This window comes from Oncorhynchus gorbuscha, linkage group LG10, assembly GCF_021184085.1.
Source record: "Oncorhynchus gorbuscha isolate QuinsamMale2020 ecotype Even-year linkage group LG10, OgorEven_v1.0, whole genome shotgun sequence".
In the NCBI taxonomy this organism is placed as follows: Eukaryota; Metazoa; Chordata; class Actinopteri; order Salmoniformes; family Salmonidae; genus Oncorhynchus; species Oncorhynchus gorbuscha.
Window position 1 is genome coordinate 41,562,737 of NC_060182.1, and position 19,153 is coordinate 41,581,889.

The following is a 19,153-nucleotide window of genomic DNA, read 5'->3' on the forward strand; positions in this document are numbered from 1 at the left end:
ACTGCACTGAGGCTAGGAAACACGGTCTCCACCGATAAATCCATGATTATCGAAAACTTCAATAAGCACTTCTCAACGGCTGGCCATGCCTTCCGCCTGGCTACTCCAACCTCGGCCAACAGCTCCGCCCCCCCCGTAGCTCCTCACCCAAGCCTCTCCAGGTTCTCCTTTACCCAAATCCAGATAGCAGATGTTCTGAAAGAGCTGCAAAACCTGGACCCGTACAAATCAGCTGGGCTTGACAATCTGGACCCGCTATTTCTGAAACTATCTGCCGCCATTGTCGCAACCCCTATTACCAGCCTGTTCAACCTCTCTTTCATATCGTCTGAGATCCCCAAGGATTGAAAGCTGCCGCAGTCATCCCCCTCTTCAAAGGGGAGACACCCTGGACCCAAACTGCTACAGACCTATATCCATCCTGCCCTGCCTATCTAAGGTCTTCGAAAGCCAAGTCAACAAACAGGTCACTGACCATCTCGAATCCCACCGTACCTTCTCCGCTGTGCAATCTGGTTTCCGAGCCGGTCACGGGTGCACCTCAGCCACACTCAAGGTACTAAACGATATCATAACCGCCATCGATAAAAGACAGTACTGTGCAGCCGTCTTCATCGACCTCGCCAAGGCTTTCGACTCTGTCAATCACCATATTCTTATCGGCAGACTCAACAGCCTCGGTTTTTCGGATGACTGCCTTGCCTGGTTCACCAATTACTTTGCAGACAGAGTTCAGTGTGTCAAATCGGAGGGCATGCTGTCCGGTCCTCTGGCAGTCTCTATGGGGGTGCCACAGGGTTCAATTCTCGGGCCGACTCTTTTCTCTGTATATATCAATGATGTTGCTCTTGCTGATCCACCTCTACGCAGACGACACCATTCTATATACTTTCGGCCCGTCATTGGACACTGCTATCTAACCTCCAAACGAGCTTCAATGCCATACAGCACTCCTTCCGTGGCCTCCAACTGCTCTTAAACGCGAGTAAAACCAAATGCATGCTTTTCAACCGATCGCTGCCTGCACCCGCATGCCCGACTAGCATCACCACCCTGGATGGTTCCGACCTTGAATATGTGGACATCTATAAGTACCTAGGTGTCTGGCTAGACTGCAAACTCTCCTTCCAGACCCACATCAAACATCTCCAATCGAAAATCAAATCAAGAGTCTGCTTTCTATTCCGCAACAAAGCCTCCTTCACTCACGCTGCCAAGCTTACCCTAGTAAAACTGACTATCCTACCGATCCTCGACTTCGGCGATGTCATCTACAAAATGGCTTCCAACACTCTACTCAGCAAACTGGATGCAGTCTATCACAGTGCCATCCGTTTTGTCACTAAAGCACCATATACCACCCACCACTGCGACTTGTATGCTCTAGTCGGCTGGCCCTCACTACATATTCGTCGCCAGACCCACTGGCTCCAGGTCATCTACAAGTCCATGCTAGGTAAAGCTCCGCCTTATCTCAGTTCACTGGTCACGATGGCAACACCCATCCGTAGCACGCGCTCCAGCAGGTGTATCTCACTGATCATACCTAAAGCCAACACATCATTTGGCTGCCTTTCGTTCCAGTACTCTGCTGCCTGTGACTGGAACGAATTGCAAAAATCGCTGAAGTTGGAGACTTTTATCTCCCTCACCAACTTCAAACATCAGCTATCCGAGCAGCTAACCGATCGCTGCAGCTGTACATAGTCTATAGGAAAATAGCCTACCCATTTTCACCTACCTCATTCCCATACTGTTTTTATACTGTTTTTATTTATTTATTTTTCTGCTCTTTTGCACACCAATATCTCTACCTGTACATGACCATCTGATCATTTATCACTCCAGTGTTAATCTGCAAAATTGTATTATTCGCCTACCTCCTCATGCCTTTTGCACACATTGTATATAGACTGCCCATTTTTTCTACTGTGTTATTGACTTGTTAATTGTTTATTCCATGTGTAACTCTGTGTTGTCTGTTCATACTGCTATGCTTTATCTTGGCCAGGTCGCAGTTGCAAATGAGAACTTGTTCTCAACTAGCCTACCTGGTTAAATAAAGGTGAAATAAAAAAAATAAAAAAATAAAAAATTTGAGCCAGTTTGCTACAGCAGGAAAATAATCCTGCAGCAACAGAAAACGTGGATTATAATGGACATTTTGGTAGGGGTTGCTACATTTTTCATCATGTCAAATCAAGTCTAAAATTTCAATGTGAAAATTACTAACTTTACAAGCCTTTTTAAAACTCAAATCCACTAGAAGTTTGCAGGAAAATGTGCAGCAACCATAATAAATTAAGATCATATATCTGTAACAATGATTTTGAGTTGTAGGAATAGTTGACTAATTCATATTGTTCAACAGACTAGAAGGGACAGAATCATGGTCATGTTAGCTTCACCACACTCTCCATGTCATTGTGACCTAGCTCACTCATAGGTTACCGATGTTGATTACTGTATACATGTGGTGCCTAGCAATCAAAACAGGGCTGGGGTTAATCCCAAGCGAACTGGAGTTGACTCTAATCTCTAAGGTGTCAGTCTCACCTGGAACAGCGCCACCACCAGGTCAGCCAGACACAGGTTGACCATGAACAGATGCATCGGAGCGTTGTGTTTCCTCCTGCGGAGCAGCACCCACAGTACGAAGCCATTCCCTAGGGTAGTGAGGGCCAGCACCAAGCCCAGGACCCCTATCTCCGCCCGGGCCAGACCCAGATCCTTCACCCCGGGCTGGGGTAAGGCATGGGGCGTGGTGGCTGAGGCGTTCTCTGGGATAATCCAGTAATAGGACCCTGCCCCTTCGTGAGAACTGTTGAGGGACGTGAAGTCGGAGAAGAGGGAGGAAGTGAGGTTGGTTCTTCCTGTTGTCACGGATGCCAGAGAGGAGTGGCCTAATCTATTCCAACCCATTTCCCCGGAGATGGTTTCCATGCCTGCGTAAAACACAAACAAAAAAACAGAAACCTCATAAAACTAATAATGATAAAATCTCCCCCTGTGTTTGTTTTGTAGGGAGAGAGGGCAAAGAGGGCACAGAGCCTGCGGAAATGACCTATAGTCCTATAGTCCAGCCCTGTTCTATACCGGAGCATGCAAGTCACAAACTTCCTCTGTTTGTTTGCAGTAAACATTGTGGCTAAGATTTGATAATAAACTGATGGTTTGTTAGGTTTGGTTAATACAATTTTTATTAAATTATCTTCAATTGCCTTCTAATTTGTTGGACAGACGAGCAGTCTTACTATCCCTCTTCCCTCACTTTCTACGTCTTAGCACTCTCTGTCCAGACTTCTTGACAATAATTCTACCATATTTCTTTTCTTCCCAGGGTCTCTCTCTAGACAAGCTGGAAGAACGCTTTGTTTCATTGATTGGGATCTTCTTCCTGGTATGTTTTGTCATGAGGATATAAATTGCTTTTACAGGCCTCATTATGAAACAAACGTGATAATAACAATCATCCACGATGAAATCAGGGAGGGGACTGTTAATTTATATTATTTCTTTCGTGCGTTAGTCACACGCCATATCTCAGACAGCACTGGGACGATTTTGACTAAAGATAGGTGAATGATGCGTCTTGCCATAAAGATCCGCCGTTTACTAAATTAAACTGATTAGGCCCAAGGCAGGAGGTATTCTAATTAACTGACATTTGTTAGTCACATGCAATACCTCAATTGGTCCAAGGGGGCGATGCGTTATTCGTGCGGAGACTGTTGCCTTGCTTACCTTCTAGAGTGTTTTTCCTTACAGAAATAATCTTAAAGTGCTTAAAAAAGAAAAACAAATGGCAAATGCAACAACATGAAGATTGAATGTTTTCAGATTGAGATTATACTGATTGTTCAAATTTAAAAGAGATCCTTCAATGTCAAATCATTGTGTCTATATGCAGTACTCTGAATAGGGAATAGGGTGCAACCATTGTTTATTTCCTGTCAGTATATATGTAGTTCAGTAAATCTGTGCTTTTATGTAACAGTTCTACAACCTGTCTGTTGGTCTATCTATCTGACTCTCTCCTTCTGTCTGACGTAAATCCCGCTTTCAATTTGTTTTTTTTTCTCATACTTTCCTTGGCTAGATTTGACAGCTTCTCCCTCTATCCCACTCTCCCTGTATCCCTCTCTTTCTCTATCCCACCACATTTTAGTCCTTCACCTTTGCTCTTATCTCTCTCATCCCTTGTTTATACCATTCTTTTGCTCCCACCCAATCACACTCTCTTGATCCCATTAAAATCCAGTTTATTTTCTCCCTTTTATAAATAAATAGCATAAAATTAAATAATAACATAATTGATATGAATGACACTAATAATCAGAGAAACGAAGTCGTGGGATAGGGAGAAGCTTTGACCAAATAAATAGACAGGGAGAGAATAGGGTGAGGGGGTGGTGGGAGAGCGAGAGAGTGGTGAGAGGAAGGAGAGAGAGAGCGAGTGAAGGGGAAGCTGAGGGAACAGAAGAGTTGAAGAGAGATGAAAGATAAGACGGGAGGAGGAGGAGGAGAGGGTGAATAAAAGGAGGAGAAGAAGAATGGACAGGAAATTAGGTCATAATGATACTATAATTACCATGGTGACAGCAGGTATGACCTGACTGATATTATCAGGAAATTGGATGTAATATTTGTAATATACTTGTTACAGTATTTATTTGACCTTTGCAAGTTGTACAATTCTTCATTCAAATAGCAGGCGACTAACTTAAGAACCAAGTCTTATTTACCCTGATGGCATTCCTAGGGACAGTACTCACTTTGAGAGTTAGAGGTCAGGTTGTTCTGGAAATATATATTTGGAAACTGAATTAACGTAGTTCTGGTCGAATTATATTTGAATTTAGTGTGACTAACAAGAAATGACAAGGTTTACACTCAGTTGTACCACAGCCACTTAATGTGCAATTTGCTGCCAGTAATAATGTTCACACAGCCTGGTATGTGTGATAATACAGCATGACTTATTCTTCTAAAGTGTTAGCAACTGTGTTGTTCTCTGCCAGAGGCATGTATCTATAGAGAAGACCTGGGTTCAATTACTATTAGAAATATGTTTTTTAAAATCTTTCAAATACACTTGCTCTGTAGTGTCTAGAGTGCCAGATGGTGGGGGTTACAGTTCTGGGACTATTCTATTGATCAATTAAACCAGGCAAGTTCAATCAAGCACAGATAAAGTATTTTAAATGATTTCAAGTAGTATTTGAACCCAGTTCCGCTGTACAGGTTTTTACATCCTAACACAGCTGCATCGCTCTATCCCCGGCCCATTGTCTGAGTCACTCAGCAGGCAGGTAGGGAGTGATTGAGAGACAAGAAGCAGAGCAGAACCAGAGCCAGCGCTGCACTCTATGAATCCCCACAGGGTTACCAACCAAACGTCAGGAATCCCCAAACATTGCCAATGATGGCGATGGGTTCAACCATACTTTAAAAGAAAGCTGATCATTTGGGCCAGATTAATGCACTTGTTGAATGTCTGCTAGCTTACCTAACCATATCCTCGAGAGTATAGTTTATTTTTTTACTGTATTTCATAACTTCAATTGTGGGATATTGTCACTTTACGTTCATTAGTACAATTTGTAACATTACACATATTTTTTGATTTTGTTCAACGCACTAGTTCTGAGCGACTGGTTTGAAATGCCTTTGAAGGCAAATGCAAATGCACTTGCACAGAAAACATGTTCACTTGGCTGACTATGTAACTACTGCTGACTGAAACATGCTCAGTAGAGTTCGCCAAACTTTATATCTTTGTCTGTCATAACTACCACACCAACTATTTTGAGACACGGTCGCAGCAGTGGGATTTGGACCTCGGAACCGTTTTTAATTAGATAAATAGATAGGTACTTTATTCATCGCTGAGGGGATTTTTTTAAAAATGATGTGTTCAAGGCTGTAGTCAGAGGCCTATTCTTTCTCTCTCTCTTCTGTCTTCTTTCTATTTTTAATCAGGGAATCTCTTGGCCTGACTTTGAACCCCATTGGTCCCCATTGTATCTTTAATCTAAAACCTAAGAGGCTTCTTTATACTTATGTTGCCCACGGGGTCTACCCTTCCCTACCTCCTCACTCCTCCCTCCCCCTGTAATTATAGGTGGCCTTGTGAGCATCCAGAAAATGTTGCAAGTTCGCTAGCACAAGCTTCATGCCAGACCAAAGTTAATAGTTCATACATTGTTTCAAGTTTGTTGCAGACAGGCCATGTGTAGCCAATTAAATTGATAAGATATTGAGTTTATCAGGATATTTTCTACCTGCAGGCTGCAATGTTTTTATTTGTTGAATTTATGTAGGCTATTTTTACATAGTTGACAATAGAAGTTTCTTTTTAGGTTTGTACAGGGGCGCAACTTTCACATGTCCCGCCCCCACATTCTGAAATGACATTTTTGTCTACGCCAGTTTAATCATTGGAATGTGATTTAAAAAAAGGCGGTGACGGTGTGCTTTAGGACCATGCGGAGACATTTATGACCGGGTGGTCACCACAGAGTAGCCTGACAGGCTTGTGTGAAGGCAAAGGTTCTGGAAGGCTGACTGGACCATAGGAGAGTTGAACATGGTGTGTACGTGTTGCACTCTTTCACTGAGTTGTAAAAGGAAGCAGAACAGAAACGGGCTATTCTTTAGTTGACTGGTAAACTAGTGTTTATTCGCAGTGCTGACCTAGTATTGTAACTGACATGTAACTTTAGCTAATGTTTCATCACCTCTCGACTGAGGTGAATGAATAGGTTACACTAGTGAGTAGCTACTACAGCCAGGTAAGCTCCAGCCTCTAGTTGTCTGTCAGACAGCGATATGAGGCGGCTATTATTACTATCTAACAGCAGTTGTTTGTATGGGAAGGTTTGTAGCCTTTGTTTTGTCCCATTTCAGAAGTAAATGAACTAGGCAAGCTTTCGCCTGTTGATGTACTGTTAGAGAGAGAGCTGGCCAAAAGTTGGCTTACATTAGCTATTATTTTTCCCTTAATCAAACTAGACCTGAATCCAACGATGAAATAATCGGCCAAATGATTGAAGATTGATATTCTGATGTTTTTTTCAGTGCAATGTGAGTTGTATTATTCAGTATGTCAATGTCACGTTATTGATCTGTAAATTCCACTAGCTAATTCCCTATTTTTCAGACTGACACAGTAAAAAACAGCTCTCATGGTGCACAGTAGAAGTCTGCGCGGACCGATTTCTTGCCCACTCCCGCTGGCGCTACCACAAGAACTGGTCCCAAACCCTGTTATTTCAGTCCAATGTGATGCAGCTCACTTGCCAGCCATGGTCTCTGCAATTTTGCGCCCTATAGGCAATATAAAATGGGCAGAAATAATTTAAGAAATAGGTTAAATGACCAGATTCTCACATTGCCCTTATATTGTATTACTGGGCTGTATCAGCCAATATGCTAGATGTAGTTAGAAGAGAGCAGAGTTGGAGAGACTTGCACTTTCTCTTGAGCTATTTTTATAGGCTACCTTTTAGGAGTGGGAAGATTTTTAGACAGAGAAATATGGGTGATCAATATTTAGGCCTATTTCTAGGCACTATAGCCTAATCATAGGCTTATTTAGGACGTACATTTCCTTGGAAAGATAACTGCCCCATGCTTTACGCTCAACTAGGAGAGGTAGGCTACTGAAATTGAAGCTGTGAATTCTGAGTGTGTGAATAATGCAAAAAAATATGTGTTTTTAATAGAATAGGTAGGTTGACTCATACAAAGCAGAAAGGACCGTTTCCAAATCATCTGTGGGATAGCAAAAATATTTTAATCCCAAAGTCGTCTGTCTGACCGCCGCTCCTGCCTCCAGCGTGAAAAAATGCAGACTGCGCCGCAATGATCTCTGTCGGGACCTGCAGGTCCCGCAGGCATCCCGCGGGAATGTTGCCCTCTAGTGCAGTCAGTACACAACACTATACTCATCATGTTTTAGCAGGATCAGATGGTGGCAGGGGTCCCAGCAGGGTCAGACAGCCAGGGAAGACCAGCCTATGGAGCTCAAGTAAATGTTGCGTTATATTCAGTGAATGATACAAAGTTCCATCTTGAATAGATGGCTCGACCTACAGTAGCTACAGGATAGCAGCGTTAAGCATAAAGCTAGAGTCTGGGATTATGTTAATAATGGTAATTTCAATTATTGAACCATTTATTATATTCTTAAATGATATAATGTATAAATGTACACCAAGATAATTCTTTGTCATACCCCATTTTAGGAGGATCAGGCCAGGGAAGACCGGTCTGTGACAGAGGTGAGGTGAATTTTTGCAGATACAACACTTTATTCACTCTGTCCAGCTGGACAAGCCAGATGCTATTTTAAGGCAGTCTGACAAACCTCCAAAGTTGATTTCCAAACTGTATCAAGGGTTGATAGAGGCTTTTACCGATTACATACAACAAGTCAAAGAAAAATATGAGGAAGAACTGGGAGACGCTATTGATGATGATGAATGGATACAGATATGTTAGAAGGCCCAGTCATGTTCATATAATCTCAGACATAAATGACTGCAGTTTAAGACCATCCATAGAACGCTCCAAATGCCAGTGAAACTTGAATATCATGCACTCAGAAATTCTATTATTCTGCTGGAGGTGTAAAACACAAAAGGGTCCATATTTGCATATGTTGAGGTCTTGTGAAGGTATGTTATTTCATGTTATTTTATCTCAGCATGTCTACAGATTCTCCTTTCACCCTGTTTTTGTTTGCTTGGAAATGTTGATACTGGAGACTGTTATCTGAAGAAACTGTGTGACCTAGCATTTATAGTGGCTAGTAAATGCATTGCAATTAATTGAACGGTTGGTTATCCTCCCACAATGTATGGAAGAATTGTCAAGTTATGTACAGTATTACTAGATTTGTTTTAAGGGTATACTGTGCAACTTTCATAAGGTCTGGCTAGAGGCCTTATATGTACGACAAAAGGAGTATGTATTGAAAACATGCCCACGTCAGGGAAGAATACCTATTTAGGCAATCCCTTGCTGTTGGGCTGTTCAGTCCTGGCCCTGGGGGTCGGCTGTACTGTTGTCACTCTGGTCTTGGCCTAACACACCGGAAACCATTAATGAATGTTTCACTAAGATCCTAAAGCTGAGTGGGGTGTGTTTGGTTGAGACACTACAAGGCCAGGACAGGGTGACCCAGCTCTATTGTAATGCAAGTAAAAAGAGCTCTACAGTACTATTAGACCTATGATATGAATTATATGGAGAAGGGGGGGGGGTCCTGTTTCTGTGTGTTAAAGTATAGTGTGTTCTTTAAACTTTTGTTTTCCAAACCTTTCCCTTGAGACAAAAAAAGATGGGAAGAAAGTTGTTTTGGGGAGAGAGTTGAGTTATTGACTAGACTGGTGGTGGTCTGGCATGTAGGGTTGGCTGGGCGGTCTGGCAGAAATTTTATATTGATTTGAGGATGTCTTGAAGACAATTTACTTTAGATGTGCTTCACAGTAGGACCCCCAGACCCTCTGCTCAATTATTTCCACTATTAGCACTGCTGGGTGATTTAAAAGTCAAAGTCAATCGATCAATAATATAATAATACTCTTCGCAAAAATGTTTTTTTTTTCCATTTATAATATGTAGAATATATGAGAATTAGAAAGGTTTAGAACTTTTGTGAAACATCACAGCAGAGTTGAAAAATATATGCCACGCAGAAATTAAAACTGGATGGTGTTCAGAAATAGATGGGAGGGGTTGAGTGGAGCTGAAGTATGGGACTAAAAAATAAACAAGAGATAACTATTGTAGAATATACTATTTAAATAGTATGTATAAACTGGAAGTAGAAGCCTGAGTGTTATTGTCCATTAGTTTACTCCAATTAGGGGAGGGATGGTAGGGTGAGGAGAAAATAATAAAGGAAAATATATTTTTCAAAAAAACACACACAAATAAAAAAAAATATATATAATATATATATATATATATATATATATATATATATATATATATATATATATATATATATATATACCCCAAAATATATGGGGGATTGGAAGTGATGCAGACAATTATATTGATGGAAGCAACAATTTATCTGCAATATTAAAGCTGATCTAGCCCTACCTAAAACCAAAGTTGCGCACCTGGGTTTGTATCATTTTCATTTAGATTTGAATATTATTTTGATTAACCACATGACATTGATTTTGAGAGATGATGACTAGAGGTCGACCGATTAATCGGAATGACGGATTAATTAGGGCCAATTTCAAGTTTTCATAACAATCGGTAATCGATCATGGCCGATTACATTGCATAATTGCAAGGCTATGCTCAGTGAGTCTATACATAGTCAAGGATTTTTTTATATTTTAGGTCAGTCAAAGTGGTGAAACATTCTGCCCTGTCTACTTTATGTTTAGGGCCAGATTCTGTTGAGATAATTCCACTAGAGGGAATAGTAGCCGTTTTTGTGCTATTTTGTGTGTTTTTTTCCGCTGATCTTAACTTTTTTTGTACATCGTGTTTCCGCCATCATTTCCTATGACCGCAAAGAGCTTCTGGACATCAGAACAGTAATCACTAAACTCAATTTGGATGAGGATTTCTATTTCAATGAGTGGGGTGGTGGGTAGCCTAGTGGTTAGAGCGTTGAATCACAGGAAACATCCACACTGAGCTAAAGGCTAGAGCTGCTGCTTTCAAGGAGCGGGACACTAATCTGAACGCTTATAAGAAATCACGCTATGCCCTCAGACGAATCATCAAACAGGCAAAGCTTGTTTGAGATTGAATCCTACTACACCGGCTCTGACACTTGTCGGATTTGGCAGGGCTTGCATACTATCACAGATTACAAATAAAAACCCAGCCACGAGATGTCCGCTGACGCGAGCCTACCGGACGAGCTAAATGACTTCTATGCTCACTTTGAGGCTAGCAACACTGAATCATGCATGAGAGCACCAGCTGTTCCGGACGACTGTGTAATCACAATCTCCATAGCCGATGTGAGTGCGACCTTTAAACAGGTTAACATTCACAAGGCCAAACAAAATACCAGGATGCACACTCAGAGCATGCGCTTACCAGCTGGCAAATGTTTTCACTGACATTTTTAACCTCTCCCTGACCCAGTCTGTAATACTTACATGTTTCAAGCAGACTAACATAGTCCCTGTGCACAAGAACGCCAAGGTAACCTGTCTAAATGTCTATTGTCCCGTAGCACTCACATCTGTAGCGCAGGAGGTCGGTGGCACCATAATTGGGGAGGACAGGCTCGTGGTAATGACTGGAGCAGAATTAGTGGAATAGTACCAAATAAATCAAACACATGGTTTCCATTCACTCTGTTCCAACCATTATAATGAGCCGTCCTGTAGCCATAAATGCTTTGAAAGGCTGGTCATGGCCTACATCAACACCATCACCCAGACACCCTGGACCCACGCCAATTCGCATACCGCCGAACAGATCCACAGATGACGCAATTGTTATGCAGGTGAATGAGGACCCAAAAGCGACTTGGCGAAAACAGAGTTTTTAATCCAGTAAAGTTACTTTACAAACAAAAGGCATAATACTACTCGTAATGACTAGAACAGACTGGAGACTTGATCAAGAACTGCAGGTTGCCTCGGGAAGGCACTTGAACGTAGCAGACTCAGACACCTGCTCACCACGCAGCATCTGAGGGAAACACGACACGACAGGGCAATACATAGACACAGCACGGTGAACAATAGACAAGGATCCGACAGGACAGGAACGGAAAACAAGGGAAGAAATAGGGACTCTAATCAGGGGAAAAGATAAGGAACAGGTGTGGGAAGACTAAATGATGATTAGGGGAATAGGAACAGCTGGGAGCAGGAAGGGAACGATAGAGAGAGGAGAGAGAGGGAGGGGGAGAGAGAGGGATAGAAAAAGGGAACGAACCTAATAAGACCAGCAGGGGGAAACGAACAGAAGGGAAAGCATAATGACAAGACAATCTAAGACAAAACATGACAGTACCCCCCACTCACCGAGCGCCTCCTGGCGCACTCGAGGAGGAATCCTGGCGGCAACGGAGGAAATCATCAATAAGTGAACGGTCCAGCACGTCCCGAGACGGAACCCAACTCCTCTCCTCAGGACCGTAACCCTCCCAATCCACTAAGTATTGGTGACCCCGTCCCCGAGAACGCATGTCCATGATCTTACGTACCTTGTAAATAGGTGCGCTCTCGACAAGGACGGGAGGGGGGAGGGAAGACGAACGGGGTGCGAAGAAAGGGCTTGACACAGGAGACATGGAAGACAGGATGGACGCGACGAAGATGTCGCGGAAGAAGCAGTCGCACAGCGACAGGATTGACGACCTGGGAGACACGGAACGGACCAATGAACCACGGAGTCAACTTACGAGAAGCTGTCGTAAGAGGAAGGTTGCGAGTGGAAAGCCACACTCTCTGGCCGCAACAATACCTTGGACTCTTAATCCTGCGTTTATTGGCGGCTCTCACAGTCTGTGCCCTGTAACGGCAAAGTGCAGACCTCACCCTCCTCCAGGTGCGCTCACAACGTTGGACAAACGCTTGAGCGGAGGGAACGCTGGACTCGGCAAGCTGGGATGAGAACAGAGGAGGCTGGTAACCCAGACTACTCTGAAACGGAGATAACCCGGTAGCAGACGAAGGAAGCGAGTTGTGAGCGTATTCTGCCCAGGGAGCTGTTCTGCCCAAGACGCAGGGTTTCTGAAAGAAAGGCTGCGTAGTATGCGACCAATCGTCTGATTGGCCCTCTCTGCTTGACCGTTAGACTGGGGATGAAACCCGGAAGAGAGACTGACGGACGCACCAATCAAACGACAGAACTCCCTCCAAAACTGTGACGTGAATTGCGGGCCTCTGTCTGAAACGGCGTCTAACGGGAGGCCATGAATTCTGAACACATTCTCGATAATGATTTGTGCCGTCTCCTTAGCGGAAGGAAGTTTAGCGAGGGGAATGAAATGTGCCGCCTTAGAGAACCTATCGACAACCGTAAGAATCACAGTCTTCCCCGCAGACAAAGGCAGACTGGTAATGAAGTCTAGGCGATGTGAGACCATGGTCGAGAAGGAATGGGAGCGGTCTGAGACGACCGGCAGGAGGAGAGTTACCCGACTTAGTCTGCGCGCAGTCCGAACAAGCAGCCACGAAACGGCGCGTGTCACGCTCCTGAGTCGGCCACCAAAAGCGCTGGCGAATAGACGCAAGAGTGCCTCGAACACCGGGATGACCAGCTAACTTGGCAGAGTGAGCCCACTGAAGAACAGCCAGACGAGTGGAAACAGGAACGAAAAGGAGGTTACTAGGACAAGCGCGGCGACGCAGTGTGCGTGAGTGCTTGCTTAACCTGTCTTTCAATTCCCCAGACTGTCAACCCGACAACACGCCCATAAGGAAGAATCCCCTCGGGATCAGTAGAAGCCACAGAAGAACTAAACAGACGGGATAAGGCATCAGGCTTGGTGTTTTTGCTACCCGGACGGTAAGAAATCACAAACTCGAAACGAGCGAAAAACAACGCCCAACGAGCTTGACGGGCATTAAGTCGTTTGGCAGAACGGATGTACTCAAGGTTCTTATGGTCTGTCCAAACGACAAAAGGAACGGTCGCCCCCTCCAACCACTGTCGCCATTCGCCTAGGGCTAAGCGGATGGCGAGCAGTTCACGGTTACCCACATCATAGTTGCGCTCAGATGGCGACAGGCGATGAGAAAAATAAGCGCAAGGATGAACCTTATCGTCAGACTGGAAGCGCTGGGATAGAATGGCTCCCACGCCTACCTCTGAAGCGTCAACCTCGACAATGAATTGTCTAGTGACGTCAGGAGTAACGAGGATAGGAGCGGACGTAAAACGTTCTTTTAGAAGATCAAAAGCTCCCTGGGCGGAACCGGACCACTTAAAACACGTCTTGACAGAAGTAAGAGCTGTGAGAGGGGCAGCAACTTGACCGAAATTACGAATGAAACGCCGATAGAAATTAGCGAAACCTAAAAGCGCTGCAACTCGACACGTGACCTTGGAACGGGCCAATCACTGACAGCTTGGACCTTAGCGGAATCCATCTGAATGCCTTCAGCGGAAATAACGGAACCGAGAAAAGTAACGGAGGAGACATGAAAAGAGCACTTCTCAGCCTTTACGTAGAGACAATTCTCTAAAAGGCGCTGTAGAACACGTCGAACGTGCTGAACATGAATCTCGAGTGACGGTGAAAAAATCAGGATATCGTCAAGATAGACAAAAACAAAGATGTTCAGCATGTCTCTCAGAACATCATTAACTAATGCCTGAAAAACAGCTGGCGCATTGGCGAGACCAAACGGCAGAACCCGGTACTCAAAATGCCCTAACGGAGTGTTAAACGCCGTTTTCCACTCGTCCCCCTCTCTGATGCGCACGAGATGGTAAGCGTTACGAAGGTCCAACTTAGTAAAGCACCTGGCTCCCTGCAGAATCTCGAAGGCTGATGACATAAGGGGAAGCGGATAACGATTCTTAACCGTTATGTCATTCAGCCCTCGATAATCCACGCAGGGGCGCAGAGTACCGTCCTTCTTCTTAACAAAAAAGAACCCCGCCCCGGCCGGAGAGGAAGAAGGCACTATGGTACCGGCGTCAAGAGACACAGATAAATAATCCTCGAGAGCCTTACATTCGGGAGCCGACAGAGAGTATAGTCTACCCCGAGGAGGAGTGGTCCCCGGAAGGAGATCAATACTACAATCATACGACCGGTGAGGAGGAAGGGAGTTGGCTCGGGACCGACTGAAGACCGTGCGCAGATCATGATATTCCTCCGGCACTCCTGTCAAATCGCCAGGTTCCTCCTGAGAAGTGGGGACAGAAGAAATGGGAGGGATGGCAGACATTAAACACTTCACATGACAAGAAACGTTCCAGGATAGGATAGAATTACTAGACCAATTAATAGAAGGATTATGACATACTAGCCAGGGATGACCCAAAACAACAGGTGTAAAAGTAAAAGGTGAACGAAAAATCAAAAAAGAAATAGTCTCACTGTGGTTACCAGATACTGTGAGAGTTAAAGGTAGTGTCTCAAATCTGATACTGGGAAGATGACTACCATCTAAGGCAAACATGGGCGTAGGCTTGTCTAACTGTCTGAAAGGAATGTCATGTTTCCGAGCCCATGCTTCGTCCATGAAACAACCCTCAGCCCCAGAGTCAATCAAGGCACTGCATGTAGCACCCGAACCGGTCCAGCGTAGATGGACCGACATAGTAGTACAGGATCTAGATGAAGAGACCTGAGTAGTAGCGCTCACCAGTAGCCCTCCGCTTACTGATGAGCTCTGGCCTTTACTGGACATGAATTGACAAAATGTCCATCAAATCCGCAATAGAGGCACAGGCGGTTGGTGATCCTCCGTTCCCTCTCCTTGGTCGAGATGCGAATACCTCCCAGCTGCATGGGCTCAGTCTCTGAGCCAGAGGAGGGAGATGGTTGCGATGCGGAGCAGGGAAACACCGTTGACGCGAGCTCTCTTCCACGAGCTTGGTGACGAAGATCTACCCGTCGTTCTATGCGGATGGCGAGAGCAATCAAAGAGTCCACACTGGAAGGAACCTCCCGAGAGAGAATCTCATCTTTGACCACTGCGTGGAGTCCCTCCAGAAAACGAGCGAGCAGCGCCGGCTCGTTCCAGTCACTAGAGGCAGCAAGAGTGCGAAACTCTATAGAGTAATCCGTTATGGATCGATCACCTTGGCATAGGGAAGCCAGGGCCCTAGAAGCCTCCCTACCAAAAACTGAACGGTCAAAAACCCGAATCATCTCCTCTTTAAAGTTCTGGTAATTGTTAGAACAATCAGCCCTTGCCTCCCAGATAGCTGTGCCCCACTCTCGAGCCCGGCCAGTAAGGAGTGAAATGACGTAAGCAACCCGAGCTCTCTCGCTAGAGTATGTGTTGGGTTGGAGAGAGAACACAATATCACACTGGGTGAGAAAGGAGCGGCACTCCGTGGGCTGCCCGGAGTAGCAAGGTGGGTTATTAACCCTAGGTTCCGGAGGCTCGGCAGGCCAGGAAGTAACAGGTGGCACGAGACGAAGACTCTGGAACTGTCCAGAGAGGTCGGAAACCTGAGCGGCCAGGTTCTCCACGGCATGGCGAGCAGCAGACAATTCCTGCTCGTGTCTGCCGAGCATGGCTCCTTGGATCTCGACGGCAGTGTTACGAGCATCTGTAGTCGCTGGGTCCATTCCTTGGTCGGATCCTTCTGTTATGCAGGTGAATGAGGACCCAAAAGCGACTTGGCGAAAACAGAGTTTTTAATCCAGTAAAGTTACTTTACAAACAAAAGGCATAATACTACTCGTAATGACGAGAACAGACTGGAGACTTGATCAAGAACTGCAGGTTGCCTCGGGAAGGCACTTGAACGTAGCAGACTCAGACACCTGCTCACCACGCAGCATCTGAGGGAAACACGACACGACAGGGCAATACATAGACACAGCACGGTGAACAATAGACAAGGATCCGACAGGACAGGAACGGAAAACAAGGGAAGAAATAGGGACTCTAATCAGGGGAAAAGATAAGGAACAGGTGTGGGAAGACTAAATGATGATTAGGGGAATAGGAACAGCTGGGAGCAGGAAGGGAACGATAGAGAGAGGAGAGAGAGGGAGGGGGAGAGAGAGGGATAGAAAAAGGGAACGAACCTAATAAGACCAGCAGGGGGAAACGAACAGAAGGGAAAGCATAATGACAAGACAATCTAAGACAAAACATGACAGCAATCTCTACTGCACTCAACACTGCCGTTTCCCACCTGGACAAAAGGAGCACATACTTGAGAATGCTGTTCGTTAACTACAGCTCAGCGTTCAACACCATAGTGCCCACCAAGCTCATCACTAAGCTAAGGACTATGGGACTGAACACCTCCCTCTGCAACTGGATACTGGTCTTCCTGACAGGCCGCCACCAGGTGGTGAAGGTAGGCAACAGCACATCCGCCACACTGACCTTCAACACAGGGGTTTCTCAGGGGTGCATGCGTAGTCCCCTCCTGTACTCCATGTTTACCCACAACTGTGTGGCCCGCATGAATCCAACACCATCATTAATTTTGCCGACTACAGAACGGTGGTAGGCCTCATCACCAACGACGATGAGACAGCCTATAGGGAGGAGGTCAGAGAGGACATAAACCTCTCTCTCAACATCAGCAAGACAAAGGAGCTAATCGTGGACTACAGGAAATGGAGGGCCGAGCACGCCCCCATTCACATCGACAGGGCTGTCATGGAGCAGGTCAAGAGCTTTAAGTTCCTCTGTGTCCACACTTATCATGGTCCAAACACACATGAAGAGGGCGTGAAAATAACTCCTCCCCCCCAGGAGGTTGAAAAGTTCTACAGCTTCACTCTTGAGAGCATCTTGGCTGCCTGCATCACCGCCTGGCATGGCAAATGATTTCCATCTGACCATAAGGCGCTACAGAGGATAGTGTGTACGGCCCAGTACATCATTGTGGACTACTATACCAGGTGGTGTCAGAGGAAGTCCCTAAGAATTGTCAAAGACTCCACCCACCCAACTCTTAGACTGTTCTCTCTGCTACCACACAGCAAGCGGTACCAGTGTCGAGTCTGGGACCAAAAGGCTCTTGAACAGTTTCTACCCCCAAGCCATGACTGCTGAACAGTTAATCAATCGCTACCCTTTTTAGTTGCATTGACCCCATTTTTATTTGCACTGATTCTCTTGCACCAGCTCTATGCACACTTACTGGACTCTACCAACACACTCACACATATTACACTGACACACATGCATATTTATGCCACACACACACACGCACACATACACATACACATACACATACACATAGGCACACTTTCACACTCTTCACATACGCTCCTGGTACTCTGTTTATTATCTATCCTGATTGCCTTGTAATTTGTACATTACCTCAATTACTTCAACTACCTCGTACCCCTGCACATTGACTCGGTACTGATACCCCTTGTATACTGTTATACACTGAGTGGACACAACATTAGGAACTGGTTTTTCCATTACATAGACTATCCAGGTGAATCCAGGTGAAAATATGATGCCTTATTGATGTCACTTGTTAAATCCACTTTAATCTGTGTAGATGGAGGGAAGGAGAACCGTTAAAGAAGGATTTTTAAGCCTGGAGACAATTGAGACATGGATTGTGTATGAGTGCCATTTAGAGTGTGAATGGGCAAGACAAAATATTCAATTGCCTTTGAGCAGGGTAGGTGCCAGGCAGACCGGTTTGAGTGTGTCAAGAACTGCAATGCTGCTGGGTTTTTCATGCTCAACCATTTCCTGTGTGTATAAAGAATGGTCCACCACCCAAAGGATATCCAGCCAACTTGAAACTACTGTGGGAAGCATTGGAGTCAACATGCATCCCTGTGGAACACTTTCGACACCTTGTGGAATCCATTCCCTGACGAATTGAGGCTGTTCTGAGTGCAAAAAGGGTTGCAACGCAGTATTGGGACGGTGTTCCTAATATTTAGTACACTCAGTGTAGTCTCTTCATTGTAACTTTTTCCTTTTTTTTTGTTACTCTGCATTGTTGGGAAAGGGCTCGAAAGTAAGCATTTCATGGTAAAGTCTACACCTGTTGTATTCGGCGCATTTGACAAATAAAATTGTATTTAATTTTGCTTTGATAGCATTCCAATTTGTTCTGTGTTTTGGTTTATTCTTTCCAGTGTGTCAAATTGTTATAATTGAGCTTTCTCAATATTTGGTTGGGTTTAATTGTGTTGCTGTCCTAGGGCTCTGTTGGGGTCTGTTTGTGTTTGTGAACAGAGCCCCAGAGCCAGCTGGCTGTGGGGACTCTTCTCAAGGTTAATCTTTCTGTAGGTGAGGGCTTTGTGGTGGAATGTGTGGGCATTGCATGTGGTGGAATGTGTGAGTTTTGTGCTGTACACACAGTATATTTTTGCAGAATTCTGCATGCAGTCTCGATTAGCTGTTTGTCCCTTGTCCCATTTTGTGAATTCTTGGTTGGTGAGTGGACCTCAGACCTCACAATCATAGAGGGCAATGGGTTCTATAATGGTCTGAAGTATTTTTTAGCTAGATTCTGATTAGGATGT

General features: G+C 44.8%; 1 protein-coding gene across 1 annotated transcript in view; it reads right to left on the reverse strand.

Annotated features, from left to right (window-relative positions):
• The window catches only part of LOC124046115 (vasopressin V2 receptor-like), a 49,987-nt gene that overhangs the window by 16,094 nt on the left and 14,740 nt on the right, over nt 1-19,153 (reverse strand). The window contains 1 exon segment of the mRNA XM_046366136.1: nt 2,557-2,945. Within this exon segment, the coding sequence (XP_046222092.1) occupies nt 2,557-2,943 (387 nt within the window). The 5' untranslated portion in view covers nt 2,944-2,945.